The sequence below is a fragment of the Simochromis diagramma genome, unplaced genomic scaffold (assembly GCF_900408965.1).
Source record: "Simochromis diagramma unplaced genomic scaffold, fSimDia1.1 OVJJ01000603.1, whole genome shotgun sequence".
NCBI classification, from domain to species: domain Eukaryota; kingdom Metazoa; phylum Chordata; class Actinopteri; order Cichliformes; family Cichlidae; genus Simochromis; species Simochromis diagramma.
Window position 1 is genome coordinate 4,110,831 of NW_024387414.1, and position 22,089 is coordinate 4,132,919.

The 22,089-nt window shown below is 41.4% G+C and overlaps 1 protein-coding gene across 1 annotated transcript in view; it reads left to right on the top strand.

Annotated features, from left to right (window-relative positions):
• The window catches only part of LOC120721651 (adhesion G-protein coupled receptor G2-like), a 50,379-nt gene extending 29,082 nt beyond the window's left edge, over positions 1-21,297 (top strand). The window contains exons 7-14 of the mRNA XM_040012143.1: positions 15,933-15,978; positions 16,146-16,240; positions 17,293-17,408; positions 17,869-18,137; positions 18,210-18,306; positions 18,583-18,712; positions 19,631-19,787; positions 20,425-21,297. Of these exons, the coding sequence (XP_039868077.1) occupies positions 15,933-15,978; positions 16,146-16,240; positions 17,293-17,408; positions 17,869-18,137; positions 18,210-18,306; positions 18,583-18,712; positions 19,631-19,787; positions 20,425-20,519 (1,005 nt within the window). The 3' untranslated portion in view covers positions 20,520-21,297. The remainder of the gene's footprint in view (positions 1-15,932; positions 15,979-16,145; positions 16,241-17,292; positions 17,409-17,868; positions 18,138-18,209; positions 18,307-18,582; positions 18,713-19,630; positions 19,788-20,424) is intronic.
• The last annotated feature ends 792 nt before the right edge of the window (positions 21,298-22,089 follow it).

Sequence of the window (22,089 nt, forward strand, 5' to 3'; positions counted from 1 at the left end):
GCAGAGAACTGATGCTCTGCATATTTTCTCAACAAAGGTGGTTGTGTGGAAAAATCCCAATAAAAAAAATCCCACCAACAGCTATTGCTTAAATCATGTTTTTTTTCCCATTCTGTTGCTGTTTAAACTTCAGCAGATCATCTTGATCATAGTCTGCGTGAATAAATGCGGGTTGCTGCCATGTATTTGGCTTTTCAGATATTTGCATTAATGAGCAGTTAAGCAAGTGTACCTAACAAAGTGAGGAGACAGACAGAGAGCACAAACAGTATGTTCGTGCTCTCTCTTCCCACTCTCTTCTGCTTATCCTCATCAGGGTCATGTGGTGGCGGCGGTTTTGGAGCCTATTCCACCTACCATAGGGTGAGAGGCCAGGTACACCCTGGACAGGTCACCAGCCTGACACAGGGCCTAAAGCAACAACACACAGCCAGTAAATGTATGGTTGGTCTATACATCTACATCTGATTTGACATGGTGGTTTGAATTCAAGTTTATATGATAACAGTACGAGGCTCATATATCTCACATATCTGTCTGTGTCTTGGCATCAGAGTCAGGCATTTTGTTATTATTCATCATTTACAATGTAAAAAATAAAATTAATACAGCAAATTATAAACCAGTGCACAGGATGATATATTTTTCTTTCTTTCTTTTTTGTTTCTTGTGATAACAAGAAGAAAATCACAATACACACAAAACTGGAAATTTCATAGTTTATGTTCAATTTGTTTATTTGTTGTTTTGGGGGGGTCCTAGCAGTGAAATACAACACTTGGCCTCTAATGACAAATTGGTTCAAATTAAATCAAAAGAAAATTATCATCTAAAGGTATTTCAATCTGGTTTTAAAGCACTTCACAGCACAGAGACTGCACTTTTGAGAGTTTTTAATGATATCTTATTAACTGCTGACTCTGGGAAGTCTGTCTTACTTGTGCTTTTGGATCTCACAGCAGCTTTTGATACAGTAGATCACAATATTTTGATTTATCGTCTAGAACATCATGTTGGAATTAGAGGCACTGCCTTGGAGTGGTTTAAGTCATACCTCTCTGATAGAAGTTTTTCAGTCTCACTTGGTAAATTTCATTTATCTTCCGCCCCCCTCCCATGTGGTGTACCTCAAGGATCCATCCTTGGGCCCCTTCTTTTTAGTATTTATTTACTTCCCCTTGGCCATATTATTAAAAAACATAAAGTCTCATTTCATTTTTATGCAGATGATTATCAAATTTATCTACCGATGAAACACAATGACCTTAACCCCCTCAGGCCTATTTTAGAATGTCTTAAGGATATCAGAGCATGGCTGGCTCTGAATTTTTTAAACTTTAACGAAAAGAAGACTGAAGTCATTATATTTGGGCCGAATGGACCTGGTGTCCCTCCATCTGACTTGGGTCCTCTTACATCATGTGTCAAATCAATTGTCACCAACCTTGGAGTAAAATTTGACACAGCTCTTAAAATGGACAAACAAGTAAATACAGTGGTGAGAAAAAGCTTTTTTCAGTTGAGGCAGCTCTCTAAAGTAAAACCTTTTATTTCTTTTTGTGACTTGGAGAGAGTTTTGCACGCATTTGTGACCACTCGCCTTGATTATTGTAATGGACTTTATATTGGTATTGATCAGGCTTCACTATCACGCTTGCAAATGGTCCAGAATGCTGCTGCTCGCCTGTTGACAGGGACACGCAAACATGAGCACATTACCCCTGTTCTTGCCTCCTGTTATGACCCAGTGATGTGTTTGTTGGTATTGTGCCTCCCACCGGAGGATGGTTGGTGGTATTTTCCCTTTTCTTTCTTTTTCCCTCTCCTAGAAGGTGGACACCTAGGCGTGGCTGCTAAGTATCCGGGTGGAGTCTTTACCTATCCTCGGACTGGATAATTGATGGACCACCTCCAGTACTTAACGTCCGGATGACAGTCACCTGGCAGTGCTTTTGGGGAACCCCGTTGACTCGATCACGGAGTTGTGTGTTGTGTTATTGTAGTGCAGGCTGGAGTATTCACGTGTACCTCTAGCCTTGCCATGTAAATAATTGTAAATAGGTTAACAAGTGGCGGTCACTTTTTTTTTGTACCTTTGCTGTATAACTTTCACTGTCGCAGCCTAGTAGGCGTGAGAAGCCGTTTTCTTTTGTTGAACAAGTTTTCTCCTGTTTTTCGTTAGGTAATTAGGTAAGAGACTTGTCTTTTGTTTTTGTTTTTCTTTTTTTGTAGGGAAGTGTAGGGAGTGGGTTTTAGGGGGTTTTGTTTATTGTTTTGGCATTGCTCACTGCCGATGAAAATAAATGGCTGCTTAAATACTTGACAAAGGTGTCTTTGTTGGGGTTTGTGCGTGGGTGGGAAGTGAGTGGGGCAAAACTTTTGTTGCGTTTGATTACTTGCCGGGACCAGAACGTAACATATTGGGGGCTCGTCCCTTTGGTGGTTCTTTTTGTGGCTTGTTTTCTTGGTTGGCGGTTTTTTCTTGTGTGGGGGTGTGTGTGTGTGTGTGTTAGGATGGAGTTTAAGTTGGAGGACTTCACTCTGAGCCCGTCTGCGGAGAAGTTGGACAGGTGTAAAAAGGCTGACCTCTTGCTTGTTGCTGAATTCTTTGATGTGACTGTGCCGTTGACTGCGAAGAAGAAAGAGCTTAGGGAGCTCCTGTGTGTCCAGTTGACGGACAGGGGGTTGTTTGGTGAGCCGGGTCCTGCAGGGGGGGTTGAGCTGGGGGCTGTTGCTGGTGTTTCTGCCCCACTGAAAAATCTCCCTTTTCCACCTAGCCCTTCTGCGGAGGAGCTGCGGTTAACGCTGCGCATTAAGGAGGTGGAGCTAAAGAAACAGCAGTTGGAGGTGGACGCTATGCACTTGAGGATCAGGGCTCTGGAGGTAGAGAGGGGAGCCTCTGTGTCTGCCAGTCCTCCTGTACCTCGGTTAGCCCCGCAGTCACCATCCCCGCAGGTACCCTCCCCGGAGTCATCATCCCCGCAGTCGCCATCTCCGCAGCCACCGGCCCCGATGCCAGGTGGTGGCTTTGATGTGAGTAAACACATCAAAATGGTGCCGGCGTTTCGGGAAACTGAGGTGGATTCGTATTTCACAGTGTTTGAACGTATCGCAGGTGCGCTGCACTGGCCAAAGGATGTGTGGTCTCTTTTACTCCAATGTAGATTGGTGGGGAAAGCTCAAGAGGTGTGCACCGCTCTTTCTCTGGAGGACAGTTTTGACTATGATGTGGTGAAGGCTGCTGTCCTGCGCGCTTACGAGCTTGTGCCAGAGGCTTACAGGCAGAGATTTAGGAATGGAAAAAAATCCGCCAACCAGACCTATGTGGAGTTTGCCAGAGAAAAGAAAACTCTGTTTGATAAGTGGTGTCATGCTACAGAAGTAAAAACCTTGGAAGACCTGCGTGAGTTGGTGACGTTAGAAGAGTTTAAAAATCAACTACCAGACACTGTGGTAACCTACTTAAACGAACAGAAGGTTACGACTCTCGCCGCTGCTGCTATACGGGCTGATGAGTTTGTGTTGACACACAAAGTGGTGTTTTCGGCTCCTGCTCACAGTTTTCCGTCTTCCGGTAGCCCGCCCCGATGGTCTCCAAGGGGCACCCGCCGTGCCATCCCCTCATCCATTGAGAACCGCGTGTGTTTTTTTTGCCATGAGCAGGGACACCTTATTGCGGTTTGCCCTGCTCTGAAAAGAAAAGAAATGACCAGGAAGGGTGCATCTCCTTCCCCAATAAACCTTCTACAGACAAACCCTCCTCCTTTGGGGGAGGTGATGGTACCCGAAAATGATAAAGTAGATGAGGAGTTTAAGCCATTTGTGTCAAACGGTTTTGTTTCCTTGATAGGAGAAGATCGGCGGGCTCCTGTCAGTATTTTGCGAGACACTGGTGCGAAACAGTCGCTCATTCGTGAGGGGGTCTTACCGTTTTCAGCTCAATCCTATTGTGGGGCTGATGTGTTAGCCTGGGGAGTTAGGATGTGTGTAATACGGGTTCCTTTACATTTGGTGCAGCTTTCGTCTCAGTTTTTGTCTGGTGAGGTTAAGCTTGGGGTGCGATCCCAGTTACCGGTTGCAGGTATTGACATCATTTTGGGAAACGATCTAGCTGGCTGCACAGTTTTTCCGTCGCCAGAAGTAGTTGATATACCACTTACAGATAATAGTGGTTTCGATTGTGCCACATCAAATGCTGTTCCTTTGTTTCCTGTGTGTGCTGTGACACGTGCGCAGGCACGCAAACAGGGTGACTTGGTGGATCTTAGCGACTCTTTCTTAAGCGCTTCAGACCCACTGAGCTTGCGACCCGCCTGTGAAGGTACCCCTGTCTCTGTATCACTTCAGCCGGATGAGGAGACTATGACTCTGTCAGTAGATAAAGACAAGCTTATAGAAATTCAAAAAAATGATGAGAGCTTGTCATCTTGTTGGGCGTATGTGACAGAGCCTAAGAGTGGGAGATCTGCGTCCTACCTTATTGAGGATGGGGTGCTGATGCGCTACTGGACTCCCAGTTCTGGCTGCACCCATGAGGGAGTGCAGCAGATTGTTGTTCCGCAGTCGCTTCGTCCCCAGGTCCTAAGCTTGGCACATGACCACATTATGTCCGGTCACTTGGGAATCACAAAAACATATAACCGTGTCCTCCGTTATTTCTTTTGGCCTGGTCTCAAATCTGATGTGGTAAGATTCTGCCGCTCGTGTCACACGTGTCAGCTTGCTGGTAAACCAAATCAGGCGATTCCCGCTGCTCCGCTAAAACCCATCCCGGTTGTTGGGGAACCTTTTGAACATGTCATTGTTGATTGTGTGGGTCCTCTTCCTAAAACACAGTCCGGAAATCAATACCTACTTACCATGATGTGTATTACCACTCGTTATCCGGAGGCCATTCCACTACGCTCATTAAAAACCCGTGGGATTGTGAAAGCATTAGTTAAGTTTTTTTCCACTTTCGGGTTGCCTAAACGCATCCAAACTGATCAGGGCACAAACTTTATGTCTAAAATCTTTGCCCAGGTCATGACAGAGCTCGGTGTCACTCATCACACTTCGAGCGCATACCACCCGGAGAGTCAGGGTGCATTAGAAAGGTTCCATCAAACCCTAAAAAACATGCTTCGCAAGTTTTGCACGGAGTCTGGCCGTGAGTGGGATGAGGGGGTGCCACTACTGTTGTTTGCCGTCAGGGAGACATGTCAGGAGTCTTTGGGGTTCAGTCCAGCTGATTTGGTTTTTGGCCACACGGTGCGCGGTCCGTTACGTCTCCTGAAAGAGAAATTTCTCTCAGATAGTCATCGGCCGAAAGAAAATATTCTGGACTATGTTAGTTTGTTTAAGGAGAGGCTACATAATGCCTGTGCTTTGGCTCGTGACATGCTAGCAAAGGCTCAGGTTAGAATGAAAACACATTTTGATAAGAAGTCTGTAGTACGGATGTTCCAGTCAGGTGACCGCGTGTTGGTTTTCTTGCCGGTTGTTGGTTCTTCCCTGCAAGCAAAGTTTTCCGGTCCGTATGTCATTGAGCGCAAACTAAGTGAGACAGATTATGTGGTGTTAACCCCTGATCGTAAGAGGAAAAGTCGCGTCTGTCACATCAACATGCTGAAGGAATACATTGATCGTGACCGCTCTAGTTTGGCACCTGTTGTGTCGGTATCCGTTTCTCAACCCTTGTATAGTCCCGGCGATGACGGGTTGGATGACAGGCACACCTCTGTTTCGGGTGCGCGTCTTAGGAACTCTGAAATCTTGGCTGACTTGGATGCCTATTTGGCACCCCTGTCTGATTCCGCTAATTCTGATGTCCGTGAGCTCATTACAAACTACTCTGCTCTTTTCGGTGACATCCCCACTCAAACGCATGTATTAAGTCATGATATTGATGTGGGTGACCATAAGCCCATAAAGCAGCATGCATACCGGGTAAATCCCACTAAGCGGGCCATTATGCAGCAAGAAGTCCAGTATCTTCTTGACCACGGTTTTGCTTTTCCTAGTAATAGCTCTTGGAGCTCACCATCACTTCTCGTTCCAAAACCCGATCAAACTCCCCGTTTCTGTAATGATTTCCGAAAAGTAAACGCTGTTACGAAACCCGACTCGTTTCCTCTCCCACGTATGGATGATCTGGTCGATCGTGTGGGTTCGGCAAACTTTGTAACCAAACTTGACCTCTTAAAAGGGTACTGGCAGGTCCCCTTAACTCAACGCGCATCAGAAATCAGTGCCTTTGTTACACCCGATCATTTTTTGCAATATACCGTCATGCCGTTCGGGTTGAGAAATGCCCCCGCCACATTTCAACGACTGATGAACACTGTGTTACAGGGAGTCGTAAATTGCGAAGTGTACCTGGATGATATAGTGGCCTATTCCTCCACCTGGACTGAACACCTCAAGATTCTCAGGGAAATATTTGACCGGTTGCATGATGCCTCTCTGACACTGAACCTGGCTAAGTGTGAGTTTGGAAAGGCGGTTGTAACCTATCTAGGGAAACAAGTAGGACAAGGTAGAGTCCTCCCTGTTGCTGTGAAAGTGCAGGCAATATTAGACTTTCCAGCTCCACAGACTCGCCGGGAGCTGCGGCGTTTTTTGGGCATGGCAGGTTATTACCGTGGGTTCTGCAAAAACTTCTCTGAGGTAGTAGCCCCGTTAACCAGTCTTGCCAGTCCAAAATCGCCATTTGTGTGGACAGAGAAATGTCAGTTCGCTTTCGAAGCTGCTAAAGCTCTCCTTTGTAGTGCTCCGGTGTTGGCCGCCCCTGATTTTACACATCCGTTCAAGCTTGAGGTGGACGCCAGTGTTTTGGGGGCAGGTGCAGTGCTCGTGCAGGAGGATGAAAATGGCATTGACCACCCAGTCTGCTTCTTTTCTAGAAAATTTCTAAAACATCAACTGCATTACAGCACGATTGAAAAGGAAGCCTTAGCCTTGCTATTGGCCTTGCAGCACTTTGAAGTGTACCTGGGATCTAGTCCTGTTCCAACCATCGTGTTCTCTGACCATAACCCTCTCCAGTTTCTATCTCGGATGCAAAACAGCAACCAGCGCCTCATGCGTTGGTCCCTACTCCTTCAGGACTTCAACATTGAGATCCGATATAAAAAGGGCTTAGAGAACGTTATGGCTGATGCCCTCTCTAGGGCTTAAATCAAACATCTTTGTGTGGGGTTGGATGTTTGATTTTTTTTGGGTGGGGGAAACTGTTATGACCCAGTGATGTGTTTGTTGGTATTGTGCCTCCCACCGGAGGATGGTTGGTGGTATTTTCCCTTTTCTTTCTTTTTCCCTCTCCTAGAAGGTGGACACCTAGGCGTGGCTGCTAAGTATCCGGGTGGAGTCTTTACCTATCCTCGGACTGGATAATTGATGGACCACCTCCAGTACTTAACGTCCGGATGACAGTCACCTGGCAGTGCTTTTGGGGAACCCGTTGACTCGATCACGGAGTTGTGTGTTGTGTTATTGTAGTGCAGGCTGGAGTATTCACGTGTACCTCTAGCCTTGCCATGTAAATAATTGTAAATAGGTTAACAAGTGGCGGTCACTTTTTTTTTGTACCTTTGCTGTATAACTTTCACTGTCGCAGCCTAGTAGGCGTGAGAAGCCGTTTTCTTTTGTTGAACAAGTTTTCTCCTGTTTTTCGTTAGGTAATTAGGTAAGAGACTTGTCCTTTGTTTTTGTTTTTCTTTTTTTGTAGGGAAGTGTAGGGAGTGGGTTTTAGGGGGTTTTGTCTATTGTTTTGGCATTGCTCACTGCCGATGAAAATAAATGGCTGCTTAAATACTTGACAAAGGTGTCTTTGTTGGGGTTTGTGCGTGGGTGGGAAGTGAGTGGGGCAAAACTTTTGTTGCGTTTGATTACTTGCCGGGACCAGAACGTAACACTCCTTACACTGGTTGCCTGTCCATTTTAGAATTCATTTTAAAATTTTATTGCTTGCTTTTAAAGTCTTAAATGGCCTGGCTCCGTCTTACCTGTCAGACCTTTTACACCAATACACTCCACAAAGGTCTCTCAGATCATCTGACCAGTCACTCCTTGCTGTCCCCATGTCGAGACTGAAACACCGAGGAGACCGAGCTTTCGCTGTTGTGGCCCCCAAACTATGGAACAAACTGCCCCTCCATATTAGGCTGGCCCCAACACTTGAAATGTTTAAATCACTTTTAAAAACACACTTTTTTTCAAAGGCCTTCTAGGAGTGTTATCAGAGCCAGTTTGTAGTCAGTTTTTAGTCAGCTGTTGGTCATTCTTAATCTTTTTACTTTGTTAATCTTATTCATTGTATATCTTATTGTTTATTCTACTCATGTTGATTTATTTTTATCTTCTTTTTCAATTATATATTTGTTTTGTTTATTGATTTCATTGTATGCTTAAAGTATGGTTTTAACTGCTATCTCTGTTTTATTATTGGAAAGCACTTTGGTCAACTTTGTTGTTTTTAAAAGTGCTATATAAATAAAGTTGGATTGGATTGGATCTAAAAAGAAAACTTAGTGCTGAATGTTTCAGTAGAATGTAAATACAGTGTCGAGTGCAATACATTTCACTAATTTAATGTCAGCCTGTATTTGATGGTCACTGTTGTATCCATGGAAGATGAGATGAATATGTTTTTAGCCTTCTGTCAGCCGAAGCTTCCTCTTTTTTTTCCAAAAAGTAATTTACATGAAATGTTAACGAGAGCAAAAATATCTTTTCAGAGTTACTCATTTGTGTTTTCCCTGCTGGCACCTCAGCTGTGCTCCTGATTCTGCTCAGATAAAAGGGACTCAGCACCATGCAAAGGTAGGCTAGCTTTGGCTGTCTTTATGTTAAAGACCTTCATGTCTCTGTACTTTTCTTGCATAAAAAATTTACTTGGTAATATGAAGAGATATAAATGTAAATGCTTTCCCTGCCTCGTGAATAATAGCTCAGGAGGTAGGGCAGGTCATCTCCTGATTGGAAGGTTGGTGTTTCAACCCCTGACTGCTACAAACTGTAAACGGAAGGTTGCTAGTTCGAGCCCCGGTTTCGACAGTCTCGGTCGTTGTGTCCTTGGGCAAGACACTTCACCCGTTGCCTACTGGTGGTGGTCAGAGGGCCCGGTGGCGCCAGTGTCCGGCAGCCTCGCCTCTGTCAGTGCGCCCCAGGGTGGCTGTGGCTACAATGTAGCTTGCCATCACATTGCTAGATAGAAAGCACTCAAGCATATAAAAAAGGCTTGTGTGAATGGGTGCGCGAGACATGTTATGTAAAGCACTTTGAGTGTACACAGTCTAAAATTTGTTTTTTTAGGCCATTTCCTGTCTTACTTGAAGGTTGGTTTTCTGTAGTGTCTTGTTGTAGTTGTACTTCTGCACTAATATCACCTCATGTATTTCCACTAAGACTCTAGACCCTATTACTATTTAGAAATTATTTTCTGAAAGATTATTAACAGCAATAACATTGATATTGTAGAGAAAGCAGGTCTGCTGATTCCCATATTTATCTTTCTAGGAACAATATGCAAATAATATGTAAATAATGTATAACATCCTGTTGTGCATCACAGATTGTTGACTCATGACAGGCTGTTTGTACGTCATTTGAATGTGACCATAGAAGAATGCCCCCGAGTTAATTAATTACAATTTATTACCCAGAATTATTAAAAACTTATTCCATAATAAAACAAAAAGAGAATCATCACAAAATGCCAAATGTGACATTTATACCTCAAAGATGAAATAAAGCCTTCTCTCCTGACAGGTTCTTCAGGGTTTAATGATCTACTTTCACATTTTTCAGTCTATGGACAAACTCTTGTGTACTAACAGATTACCCAGTATAATATTTTACCTTTTGAGAGCTTTTTAAATGGAGAGCTGCAAAGATGACATAATGGTGTGGGCTACCAGTTCTGGTTCAGTCATGATGAATCTTGGACAATGAAGCATGCGGAGATAATATCAGCAGTGCTGAGATCAGCTGCTTTAGCACTGAAACACATATAAAGGCTTCATATTATGAAGCCTTTATATGTGTTTAATCAACGTAAAATGTAAAGATTAATGTATGTATTTTTGTGTCCAATTCATTCAAAATAATTCAAACTTTTTTAATTCAATTCAATTCAGTTTTATTTATACAGCGCCAAATCACAAAAACAGTTGCCTCAAGGAGCTTTATATTGTAAGGTAGACCCTACAATAATCATACAACAATTATATGACCCCCTATGAAAGCACTTTGGCGACTCCCTTTTAACAGGAAGAGACCTCCGGCAGAACCAGGCTCAGGGAGGGGCGGGGTCATCAGCTGCAACCGGTTGGGGTGAGAGAAGGAAGACAGGATAGAAGTATGATTCAGTGCAGAGAGGTCTATTAACACATAGGGAGTGAAGAAGGTGACGGAAGAAGAAACACTCAATGTATCATGGAATCCCCCAGCAGCCTGCACCTATTGCAGCATAACTAAGGGAGGATTCAGGGTCACCTGATCCAGCCCTAACTATAAGCTTTATCGAGATAGAGATAGTATCTGTCTCCCGAATCCTGGTTCTAGTCCCTGTCAGTACTCTTGCTGCAGCAATTTGGATTAACTGAAGGCTTTTCTGGGAGTTTTTAGGACTTCCTGATAATAATGAATTACAGTAGTCCAGCCTAGAAGTAATAAATGCATGAACTAGTTTTTCAGCGTCACTCTGAGACAGGATATTTCTAATTTTAAAGATATTGCACAAATGGCAGAAAACATTCCTACATATTTGTTTAATATGTGCATTGAAGGACATATCCTGGTCAAAAATAACTCCAGGGTTCCTCACAGTGTAACTGGAGGCCAAGTAAGAATCTGGTTAGATTTTTTTTAAATATTTGAAACCCTCAGTAAGAAAATATAGAAACTGAAATATGAAGAGCTGATGTGGAAAGATTCCTCAGTAGGAAAAAGAATATAAAATTTGACTTAACATGACAAATGTCTTCATTTGGTTCTTTACTATTTTTTGATATATATGTACACACACACACCACTTTAAACCACTTTAAATTCATACTGGATAATTTTGTAAAATTTAATGGTTTAGTATTAGTATAGTGCATAGCATAATTTTAATACACTGCAATAGTGCTCAACGTGTGGATAATCAGACTTCTGCACAGTGTATTAGTGGAGGCCCAAAGTATCTGTGGTGCAAACAGTGGTGCAAGCTGTGGTCAGACAGTTTACACACTGTGTCTTGTAGACTATAGTGATACTCAGGCTGAGTTTTGTGCATCTAAATCTGTGACACACTCTGAATAAATGTTTGTGTTTTTTTAGCTACAAAACAGACTTTTGTGGTTTATTTCAACTACAATAGAGACATGTGTAAGTCCTGACTACCAGTGTGAATGAGAGGGAGACAGGTGTAACAGTGAAGATGAGGTAGTGAAGGTAATACCTGGGGTCAACCATTCAAAGCACCAGACAGTGCACAAGAGAGGTGAAGAAGGGAATGCAGGCAGGGTGGAGTAGGTGGAGCTGAGGGTCGGTGGTGATTTGTGGCAGAAGGCTAGTAGTGAAATGGAAGATTTATTAGATGGTAGTATGGTATGCAGAGAGTTAGTGTGACAGAGGAGGATTGAGTGAGATGTAGAAAGATGATCGACTGTGGCTACACCTCAACGGAGGATCTGTACCACATCAGTATAAGCTAATTAGGATTAGCTGGGAGGAGGTGTTGGCCGTCAGATTGGGGTCTGGGATGCGGGGCCTCCCTGCTACTGCAGATAAGGTGGCAGTCTGCTTGCCTCCACCCCAGGGAAAAGGATTACATCTCCTGGGTCTACAGTTTGCCCCTCTGGGGGCGAGTGTACCTGGACCTAGGATATAGAGTATGTTTGGGGAGTGTGATTGTGTGTACAGTGTCTATTTCTGTTTGTCTCCACGTCGGGTGAGTATTTGTTTGTGTATATGGGGGTGGGAATGCACGTTTGTGTCTGCGTGCGCCTGTTCGTCTGTGTAAATATGTCAGGTCGGGTCTTAGACTCCACCTCTCTGGGAACTCCCAGGCCTATGGAGGCCTATCTCCCCTCACCACACTCCCTGCCGGTGGCTGATGCCCTCAGACGTCAGTGCGTTGGTGGTTCTTGGTGTCTGGGGCTGGGCGCTCATGTATGTACTGGCTCACTCCTGGTGGCCACTTGGCGCCTGTGGCCCGGCTGGGCCTCTTCTGGGGGATGGGGCGCCCTCAGGCCTCTGGGCCTGGGGCTCGGTCCTCTCTGGCACAGCTGGCTGCCGGCAGAGCCCGTGCGCACGCCACTGCAACCCCCTCTGGCCTCTGCTCCATGGCTGCTGGGTGACCCCTCGTCTAGGGCTCTCCTGAGGTCTTCCCAGGAGGGTAGCACGGTTGCCCCTTTGGTGGTCCTCCTTGGGTCCTTGTACTCTGGGCCCTCTGGGTGTCTGGGGCCTGGATCTCCTCCATACCTGCTTCATGCCCTGGGGGGCGGGGCTATGGCTCCCCACACTCCCTAGCAGATCGTTACATGGAGAAACCTTTTGAATACAAGCATGCTGATCCACACAGGTGTACACACGGGTGTTCAGACACAAACTACACCTTTCTTGGCTGCTACCTCAAAGCACATTGTGCGCTGTTGATCTTGCGTGCTGCACAATAACATGTAATATTTAGTAGTTACTGTTATCTACTGTTAGCTAATTTATTGTGATGGTGTTGTATTTATTATGTTGCTCTTTTTTGTTTGTTTTCTCTTCTGTTTTTTTTTCTTCTCTCGACAGGTGATCCAGGTGGGGTTTTTTTGTTTGTTTGCTTGTCTTTTCTTTTCTTTTTTTTCTTTCTCTTCCCTCCTTTCTCACCATCTCCTCTCCCCTCTATTTTGTCTTTCTCTCTTTCTTTCATTCTTTCTTTCTCCCTGTCCTATCCCCCAGTCATGTCTGTCCCATCTGTAACAATTGAAAATAAAATAAAATAAATACATAATTTAAAAAAAAGTATTGATTAGGATTAAGTGTGTTTTTATCTAAGAAAGTCTATTAGTATCTGCATCCTTCATAGACTTAAGAGCTCTAAGAACCCAGAAACTTCACACAAATTTGACTGTTAAATCCAAAAGTCTTATGCTCTACTATATCTTAATAAAAGTTACTAAACGTTAAAGTTGCTTTGAAGGGTGAACTTCTTCCTTGATATAGCCTGCTAATGGTTGTAAAGCACAGATACTGTTTCAAATGAATTCCGTCAACTTCACAGGATGAAGTGCTGGCTTCTCTGGTGGCTGGTGTTTTTTGTGTCACACCAACCCTCTGCATGTCCTCCTTCAACAAAAGACTGCAACATGATGCAATCTCAAAATTCAGGAGGTCCAGGTTCCTGCGAGAGTCAGTGTCAGAATGAAGGTAGGATCCTATAAGGTGTATATTCCTAAAAGGCGCATTGAGGCGACTTTTGTTGTGATTTGGCGCTATATAAATAAAATTGAATTGAATTGAACTATAATATTGATCTAGAGTGCTTGTTTCTATGCTTTAAGTTTGAAGTGTGTCACCCACACATCTTTGGTTTTGGGTAATACAATAAATAAAAATGTACCAAAGTTTAAATTAATTACTTGAATGTAGTGAAAATGTGAAAATGTGTGCTATTTTACAGGTGATTCCTGCTACTGTATCAACTGTGTAGAAAACATTTTGGAAAAAGGAAGCCTTGATGACGCTATCAAGTAAACACTTTCATTCCGAATGAGAGCATAGTTTTTTTTTATTTCAATTGTTTGGAGTTTTATGTATGTAGGAGTACAACACAGAGTTGAGTTTTTAAGGTATTTAAGATAGTTTATAGTATGCCATAAGAATTATTGTAAGAATCAAAATGATGCATGCTAATATTTACTTGTCCTTTTTCACAAGAGCAATCATGGAGCTAGAAGATTTTATGGAGAAAAAATAAATAAACGGGACCGATTTAGCAACGAGTTATGACGATATTGTTTCTCTCCAGTATGAACCCAATGACATGTTCGACGGCCTTGACATTTATGAGAGTGATAATGAGGTATTTAAAAAACTCTAATGATGATTTTTTTTATATTCAAATATTTATTAACACTGTAAAGAAAACAAGATGGAGTGTTTTGCATTGGGAAAACAAAAAGCTACAAACAGTGTACATGTTTATTTTTTTCATAAGCAACAATACAGGCTGTATATTATTACTTATACTATGAAATATCTCAACATTTGCTTTACGGATTAAACTTTGCTGCTGCTTCAAAGACTATGAATCTTACTGATTTGTCATCTAGTTCAAGATTAGATGCTAAAATATATTTAATCATTTTCTAAATAATCACTGTCAGATCATTATTTTAGTTTTTCTGCAAGAAAAACCTCATATCCATCAGCCTTGGTTGAAAGTTTCATTGTGTTATTACAAGTATTCACATGCAATGTTTCTTCTTCTTGTTTTTGAAATTGTGTCGATAATATAGGGCATATCATACGAGCCTCTTCCCAGCAGCACAGTGAGTGTTCAGCTGCCAAGAGAACTGAATCCTGGACAGAGTAACACAATCGTGTTCCTCAAGCTCAAGTGGCCTGAAACAAACCAGGTCAGGGAGTAGATTATGTTTTATGAAATTTAGATTTTTCGCATGTGTATAGATTTTACAATAGTAATTAAACTTCTCTGTTTGCAGACCATATGAACTAGACATATACACTGGAAATGCTGACTTTAAGTGCACAGTATCCTCAATATTATATTATTATTTTATAATGAGATTATTTAAAGCTATTTAATAGCAATTCTCCCAGCAAACACTAACTCACATACAGTTCTTTTAGTGATTAAAGAAAGACTTTACCGATGGACCTTCTTTACCGATGGAATTTTATGTCCAGTATGTTATTGTCTGCATGATTTAGCAAATCATGGAGACTGTTAGAGGAATGATATGTTTGTTCTTAGCTTCATACCTTATGATTCAATGAGCTAATGTTTAAGTATTAAAGAACATCTCCATGTTTTTACCACAAGTGATAGAAGAGTGCAGTCATTTATGTATTTTAAAAATGCTGATGATGAGTAGCAATGCATTAGTTTATAAACGTTTAATACTGAGCTAATAAATGTAAAGACACCTTTGGGAACCTCTCCAATTTGGTGTTGGTGGTTCGATCCCTGTCTGATCTAGTCTGTGTGCCAAATATCCTTGGGCACATACTAACCACAAGTTGCTCTCTGACTTATCCATCGGAATATGAATGAGTGTGATAGTTAGATAAGAAGCACTTACGTAGAAAAAAGTGCTTGTACAAAGTGTGTGAATGAAATATGAAACTGATTATTAATGAAAATGTGAATATAAAGCACGTTGAGTATTCAGAGTAGAAAATTGCTATAGAAGAACCAGTCAATTTGCCATTATTTTTTACAGTTTTTTTTTTTAAATTTGGAGATATTAAGAGTTCAGCTTTCACACAGGCTGTGATATTTTACAAACAAGGAAGTGGCACATTCAAACAACTGTGCAGAAATAGATGCTCTTTAGGGAAAAATTGACAACACCATTAAATATGCTGCAAATAATAGTCAATGTATTTCAGAAAAGACAACAAAGCTTACATAAATCTTTCCTGTGAAAACCAACTGATCAATTTGTGTCATATTGTAGAGGATTTTAGGATCCCCATATGAAGTGTATGATCGAGAACTGGTTGGCCTGAGTGTGGAGGGAAAGAAGATATCAGGACTACATCAGCGTGTCAACATCACCATCAACCTTACCACCGAAATAAATGTAAATGCTTCTGAATTTTATCATTTACTCTACGTTTGCCTGTTAACATTATATTATTGAATATATTTTATATTTTGTTCAACAAATACTCAAAAATTAGGTATGTATAGTAAAAGCATGTAAACGTGTAATATTTCTGTGACACAGGAAACCCAGAAACCCTCGTGCCACTTTTTTAACTTCACAACACGCAGTGAGTAACCAAGCTTCACATCAACATTAGTGTCTAACATAAATCTTTATTTTATAAACGGGAGTCATTGTTGTTTGTGTGTTTTTTCAAGATTACAATGGTGAGCTGATCTGACTTGGATGTAAAAGCATCTTATCTATAACTGATCTCTTTGTTTGACTTATCAGATTTTAGTGAGAATGGCTGCATTACCCTATGGACACGTGGTCAGAATAATGTCACCTGTTCCTGTGACCATCTCACATACTTTGCTGTGCTCATGGTAGGAGTGAACTTTTTCATCTTAAAAAGTGGAATTTGGGAGTTGATGGGAACGTCATCAACAAAATATTGACAAACACCTCAGTAATAAAATATGAAATCTCTTTTCATTTATCTTAGCAACCATTTTTTTTATCTTCTTCAGAGTTGGCAGGTGTGGTACTAACAATCCAGCAGGTTCATGCTGAGTTTGACATAGTTTGACTATGTGTTTCTCATGCTTTGGTAAAAAAGTTGTGTTATTTTTTCCTCAGTAGTGACGCTCTGTGTGTGTGTGTGGGAGAGACAAACATAAAAACACAGATGTGTTTCTCTGTCTTTGTGAAGACATTCACTGAATTTAATCTGTTCCCAAGTTTAACTATCATAAGAAGTCCGGTCCTAAATAAAGCTAACTTTGATTATTTTAATCCTTTATAGGGGCATTTACTGAAAAACTTCGAAAGTCAACATTTCAACCCTCAAGTGTTTTTAAGGGTGTTAGAGGATTTTTAATTTAGTGTTGTGCATACTCTCTCTTTTCTGCACCACACCATGCTGAAATATGCCATTTTTTTGCTAATAGCTTGGGATCAGTTTGTTGGTGTAAATATACTATTCAGTGCCCTTAAACCTGTGTTACATTTGCCACAGGTTTAACTAAAGAGTTAGGAATGAATCATGTGCTTTTGCAACAAGGTGCTAGTAACAAAGAGACAATTTAATTAAAAATATATAAGAAAGTCGGTCTCCTTAGAAGCTAAATATAAAGAAATGGGTGGTGGCCCAAGATTTTCATGCTGCTGATGTCAGTGCATGCTCAAAATGTTACTCTGTGTTAAAATAGAAAGATGCCTTTGTCCAGTTTACGTGACTTATAACTGTCGTCTCTTACTAAAATTGTCCTTTGTTGCTGTGTTAGTGCAAATATTCTCACCAACTGTTTATTGGTTCATTGATTTGTCCCCATCTAATCTACATCAGGTCTTTATTGTTTTTTGTCTCTTTTTGGTTTTCATTTCATGTCACAATAGGGATGCTGCAAAATAATGTGAACGTGGGTTTTCTCCACAGGTTCCTGCTTCCCCATCACCTAAAGACCAGGAGATTTTAACATACATTTCTCTGACTGGCTGCAGTCTGTCTCTTTTTACCCTGGTCATCACTGTTTTGCTCTTCATCACAAATAGGTAATTATTTTTCTCCTTGATGACATTCTTGGCAGCACAGTGACGCGGTGATTAGCACTGTTGCCTCACAGCAAGAAGGTCCTGAGTCCAATTAAACCACCTGAAAGGGGCCTTTCCGGATGGAGTTTGCAAGTTCTCCGCGTGTTTGCGTGGGTTCTCTCCGGGTACTCCAGCTTCCTCCCACAGTCCAAAGACATTCAGATAGTGGCGTTGTGTTAATTGATCATTCTACAACGCCCATAGGTGTGAATGTGAGTGCGAATAGCTGCCTGTCTCTATGTGTTAGCTCTGCGACAGACTGCTGACCTGTCCAGGGTGTACTCTCCCTCTCACCCTATCGTAGCTGGGATAGGCCCAATTCCCCCTGCAACGGTGACAATTTTATTTCAAACAGAATTTGACCAAATAATCTACATGAAAGTTGTCACTTACCATGAATCACATCTCCTGTTTTTGCCAGAAAAGTCAGAGAAGATGTTTCTATGAAGGTCCACATCAACCTCGTGATTGCACTGATCCTCCTCAACCTGCACTTCCTGCTAAGTTCCACAGTAGCAGCAGTGTCCTCCACTGGGGTCTGTTTATACATGGCTCTTGCCCTTCACTGCTCTCTATTGGCCACTTTCTTCTGGATGGCCTTGGAGGGATTCCACCTTTACCTTCTCTTAGTCAGAGTCTTCAACATCTACATCAAGAGATATCTGCTCAAAATCAGTGTGGTGGGATGGGGTGAGTGGAATAATTTAAGCATGAAGCTGTTATTATCATAATTTGAATAAGTGTTCAGTTCTTGTGTTTCAGGTGTTCCAGTAGTCATTGTGTCAGTGGTGGTGATCATAAACAGAGGCTTTTATGGTCTTGTCTCTCTGGACACATCTAACCCCAACAAAAGGGCAATGTAATTCATATTTACTCATAAATGTTGGTATATGCAATCATACTTTCTCTAAATGTACATGTTCACACTGAAAATTATCATAAACATAATGGGCACCAAACTCAATTTCACCAAGCATCTAATTAGACAAAGCTGAGATACTGAGTAGTTTCTGGTATATTTAACCACATGTATCTAGAAATCTGCAATCACATCTCTATGGAGTACAGAATGTACTTTTAAATTTCACAGTCTGAGAGACTGAAACATGTATTATGTGCATTCCCTTTCTTTTAGATGCTATATAACCAATAACACTGTAAATATGGGGACTACAGTGGGACTATTCAGCTTGGTGTTCCTCTTTAACATGTTCATGTTTGGAGCAACAATCAGATGTGTTTGGGTTCTACGCAAAAGCACAGAGGTACGGGGCAGTTTTGTATTGCTATTAAAATTGAAGTTTTCTATGTCAATATGTCCTGTGAAAACTCAAATAACTAGTATAACTAAATAATTAAATTAGTCTTATCAGCTGGGAGTTTTACATAACAAGAACACTATGGAATACCTCTAGTCATCATTATTGTTCATTTTTGTTTAACATTAATTGTTCCTATTAAAGGATAAACTGTATGATGGGTTATCAAAAATTAAAGGAACACTTTTTAATTAGGAGATTTAACTTGATGAAGTGAACTTCAGATCAATATCCCAGGTCAGTTAAGTAGCAGAGGGAATGTTACTCAGTTTCAGCTGCTTTGATATTAATGAAATTAACAGGAACCCTGACTGCCATTAGGTATTAGGATAAAATCCTTGTCAGACCCTAAACTGGATAAGTGGGTCCTGGGCTTCTCTGGGTACATGACAATGCGGTGAAAGTATGCAGGCTGTTCCTGAGGATGAGGGAACTGATAACATTCACTGCCCTCCACACACATCTGACCTAAATCAACTGAATATCTACTGAATACCATTTTAAGTTGCGGCAATGAAAGTTCAGCAAAATGAACCAGCCTGTGGCATCATTTTTTCCCTTTAAGTTTTGGGCTCTCTGTGAATTCAGACCAGTGTAGGTTGATAGAATTATTTTTATCCCAACAACATGGCATCCTTTCTCCTAACACATTAACCAGTCCACATCAGCATTGATTTTTTTTTCCAAATTTTTGCGGTATATTGTTCCTCTAATTATTTTGAGCAACGCATTATATTTTGTGGTCAAAAAAACAAAACAAAAAAACAACAACAATAAAAAAAAAAAAAAAATGGACTCTTCAAACTCATTTATCTGTTTTAGATTTTATATTATCTCCTTTGTCATTTCATTTTGGCCAATCAGTTTGGGCAGAGTAACCGTGACAGAGCCAAGAAAGACATTTGTACCCTGCTGGGAGTCATGACTCTGCTCGGCATTACCTGGGGCCTGGTCTTCTTCTCTTTTGGCCATCTGACCATTGTTGGCCTCTACCTCTTCTGCATCCTGAACTCACTTCAAGGTCTGTATAATCTTCTTTTGTTTGTTAAGCTCAGTTCTGTGATGATATTAGTCCAAAAGCACTGATTTGCAAATTTGCTGCCTCTTGGGACATGAAAGTAATTCAGATGGGCAGGTCATTCACAATTTATTAACACACTCACACACACACTCTCTCTCTCTCTCTCTCTCTCTCTCTCTCTCTCTCTCTCTCTCTCTCTCTCTCTCTCTCACTCACTCACACACACACACACACACACACACACACACACACACACACACACACACCCCTAACTTTTGAAATGTTGTACTTTCTTACTTTTCTTACGTTCTTTTGAAATAAATTGAATAAAAATATTTTTTATATCATTTTGTAAGGGAAAGGAGCCGAACCTCCCATAACTACTGTGTTGAGCACATTGTATTTATTCCATTCATGTGATTGTCTTGGGTTTTTCTTCTGTTCTTGTCTGTTATGATTCTGTTCAGCCATGACTTGTTCTCCCCAGCTGTCTCCACTTCTCTAATCACCTCTCCATCCTGCAGATCCTGACACATAGTTCATTTACTGCTTTCATTTTCAAATGTGAATCCTCATTGCATCTCTTGTATACAGTCTAAACATTTGCTTTCCTCTCTCTCTTCTTTGTGTCATGCAGGTTTCTTCATCTTCCTGTGGTTTATGATGTCAATGAGAAAAGCTAAAACCTCCGTTACTAAGACAAGCAATGAAAATCATAGCAACAACACATAGCTTACACACAACTACCAATACCAGTGCCCATATGTGTCTTGTTGGAATGTATAACATTGAAAAATTATTTTTTATTAAGTTCATGTATACAACAATGCATCAGGTAAGAGAGCAACTGAGACCAAGCAATGTATATGAAAGCATGAAGTGTGAAGATTTTAACAGCTCCACTTTAGTTTTGATGTTTTCTTGTTATTACAATAGACAGAATGTTTGTGGCAAGGGGTTTATATTTCCACCAGAGCATGTAACATATGATGATAACGCATTTGAACCTTTTTAACTTTTGGAGCACTTCTGAGAGTGAAAATTGAAATAGTCATGTGGGAAAGGAAGGCCAGAATAAGACAGATGATAGATGAAGTGTTTCTACTGCACCTGCATTCAGAGCTCAGAGGTATAACAACAGAAAATTGCTCTTTTGTCACATACTCATTTGCATATCAATCGGGGATTTAAATGAAACTGCTATGTTGATTGCATGAAGAACATTATTATGCTCTATTGTACTTGGACTGCTTTTAAGTTTCTTTATATTAAACATTGTGAACCAGTAAAGACTGTGGTGTCAATAATAGCAGTAATAGCTGCCTCCCTGACCAGCTGGTGGCTTCTGATTCATGAGAAACCTTTGTGTGAAGACTTCTGTGTATGTTGAGACAGAGTGTGTGGTGGGAGGTTGGGCAGGTAAGCTGGGATACCCTATATACTGGCTGCAGAGTTTTTAACTGTTAGACACACTAGGTTATGTGGTTGATGCCACGTTTGTATGCTTTTGATATACAGTGGGGCAAAAAAGTATTTAGTCAGCCACCGATTGTGCAAGTTCCCCCACCTAAAATGATGACAGAGGTCAGTAATTTGCACCAGAGGTACACTTCAACTGTGAGAGACAGAATGTGAAAAAAAAAATCCATGAATCCACATGGTAGGATTTGTAAAGAATTTATTCGTAAATCAGGGTGGAAAATAAGTATTTGGTCAATAACAAAAATACAACTCAATACTTTGTAACATAACCTTTGTTGGCAATAACAGAGGTCAAACGTTTACTATAGGTCTTTACCAGGTTTGCACACACAGTAGCTGGTATTTTGTCCCATTCCTCCATGCAGATCTTCTCGAGAGCAGTGATGTTTTGGGGCTGTCGCCGAGCAACACGGACTTTCAACTCCCGCCACAGATTTTCTATGGGGTTGAGGTCTGGAGACTGGCTAGGCCACTCCAGGACTTTCAAATGCTTCTTACGGAGCCACTCCTTTGTTGCCCGGGCGGTGTGTTTTGGATCATTGTCATGTTGGAAGACCCAGCCTCGTTTCATCTTCAAAGTTCTCACTGATGGAAGGAGGTTTTGGCTCAAAATCTCACGATACATGGCCCCATTCATTCTGTCCTTAACACGGATCAGTCGTCCTGTCCCCTTGGCAGAAAAACAGCCCCATAGCATGATGTTTCCACCCCCATGCTTCACAGTAGGTATGGTGTTCTTGGGATGCAACTCAGTATTCTTCTTCCTCCAAACACGACGAGTTGAGTTTATACCAAAAAGTTCTACTTTGGTTTCATCTGA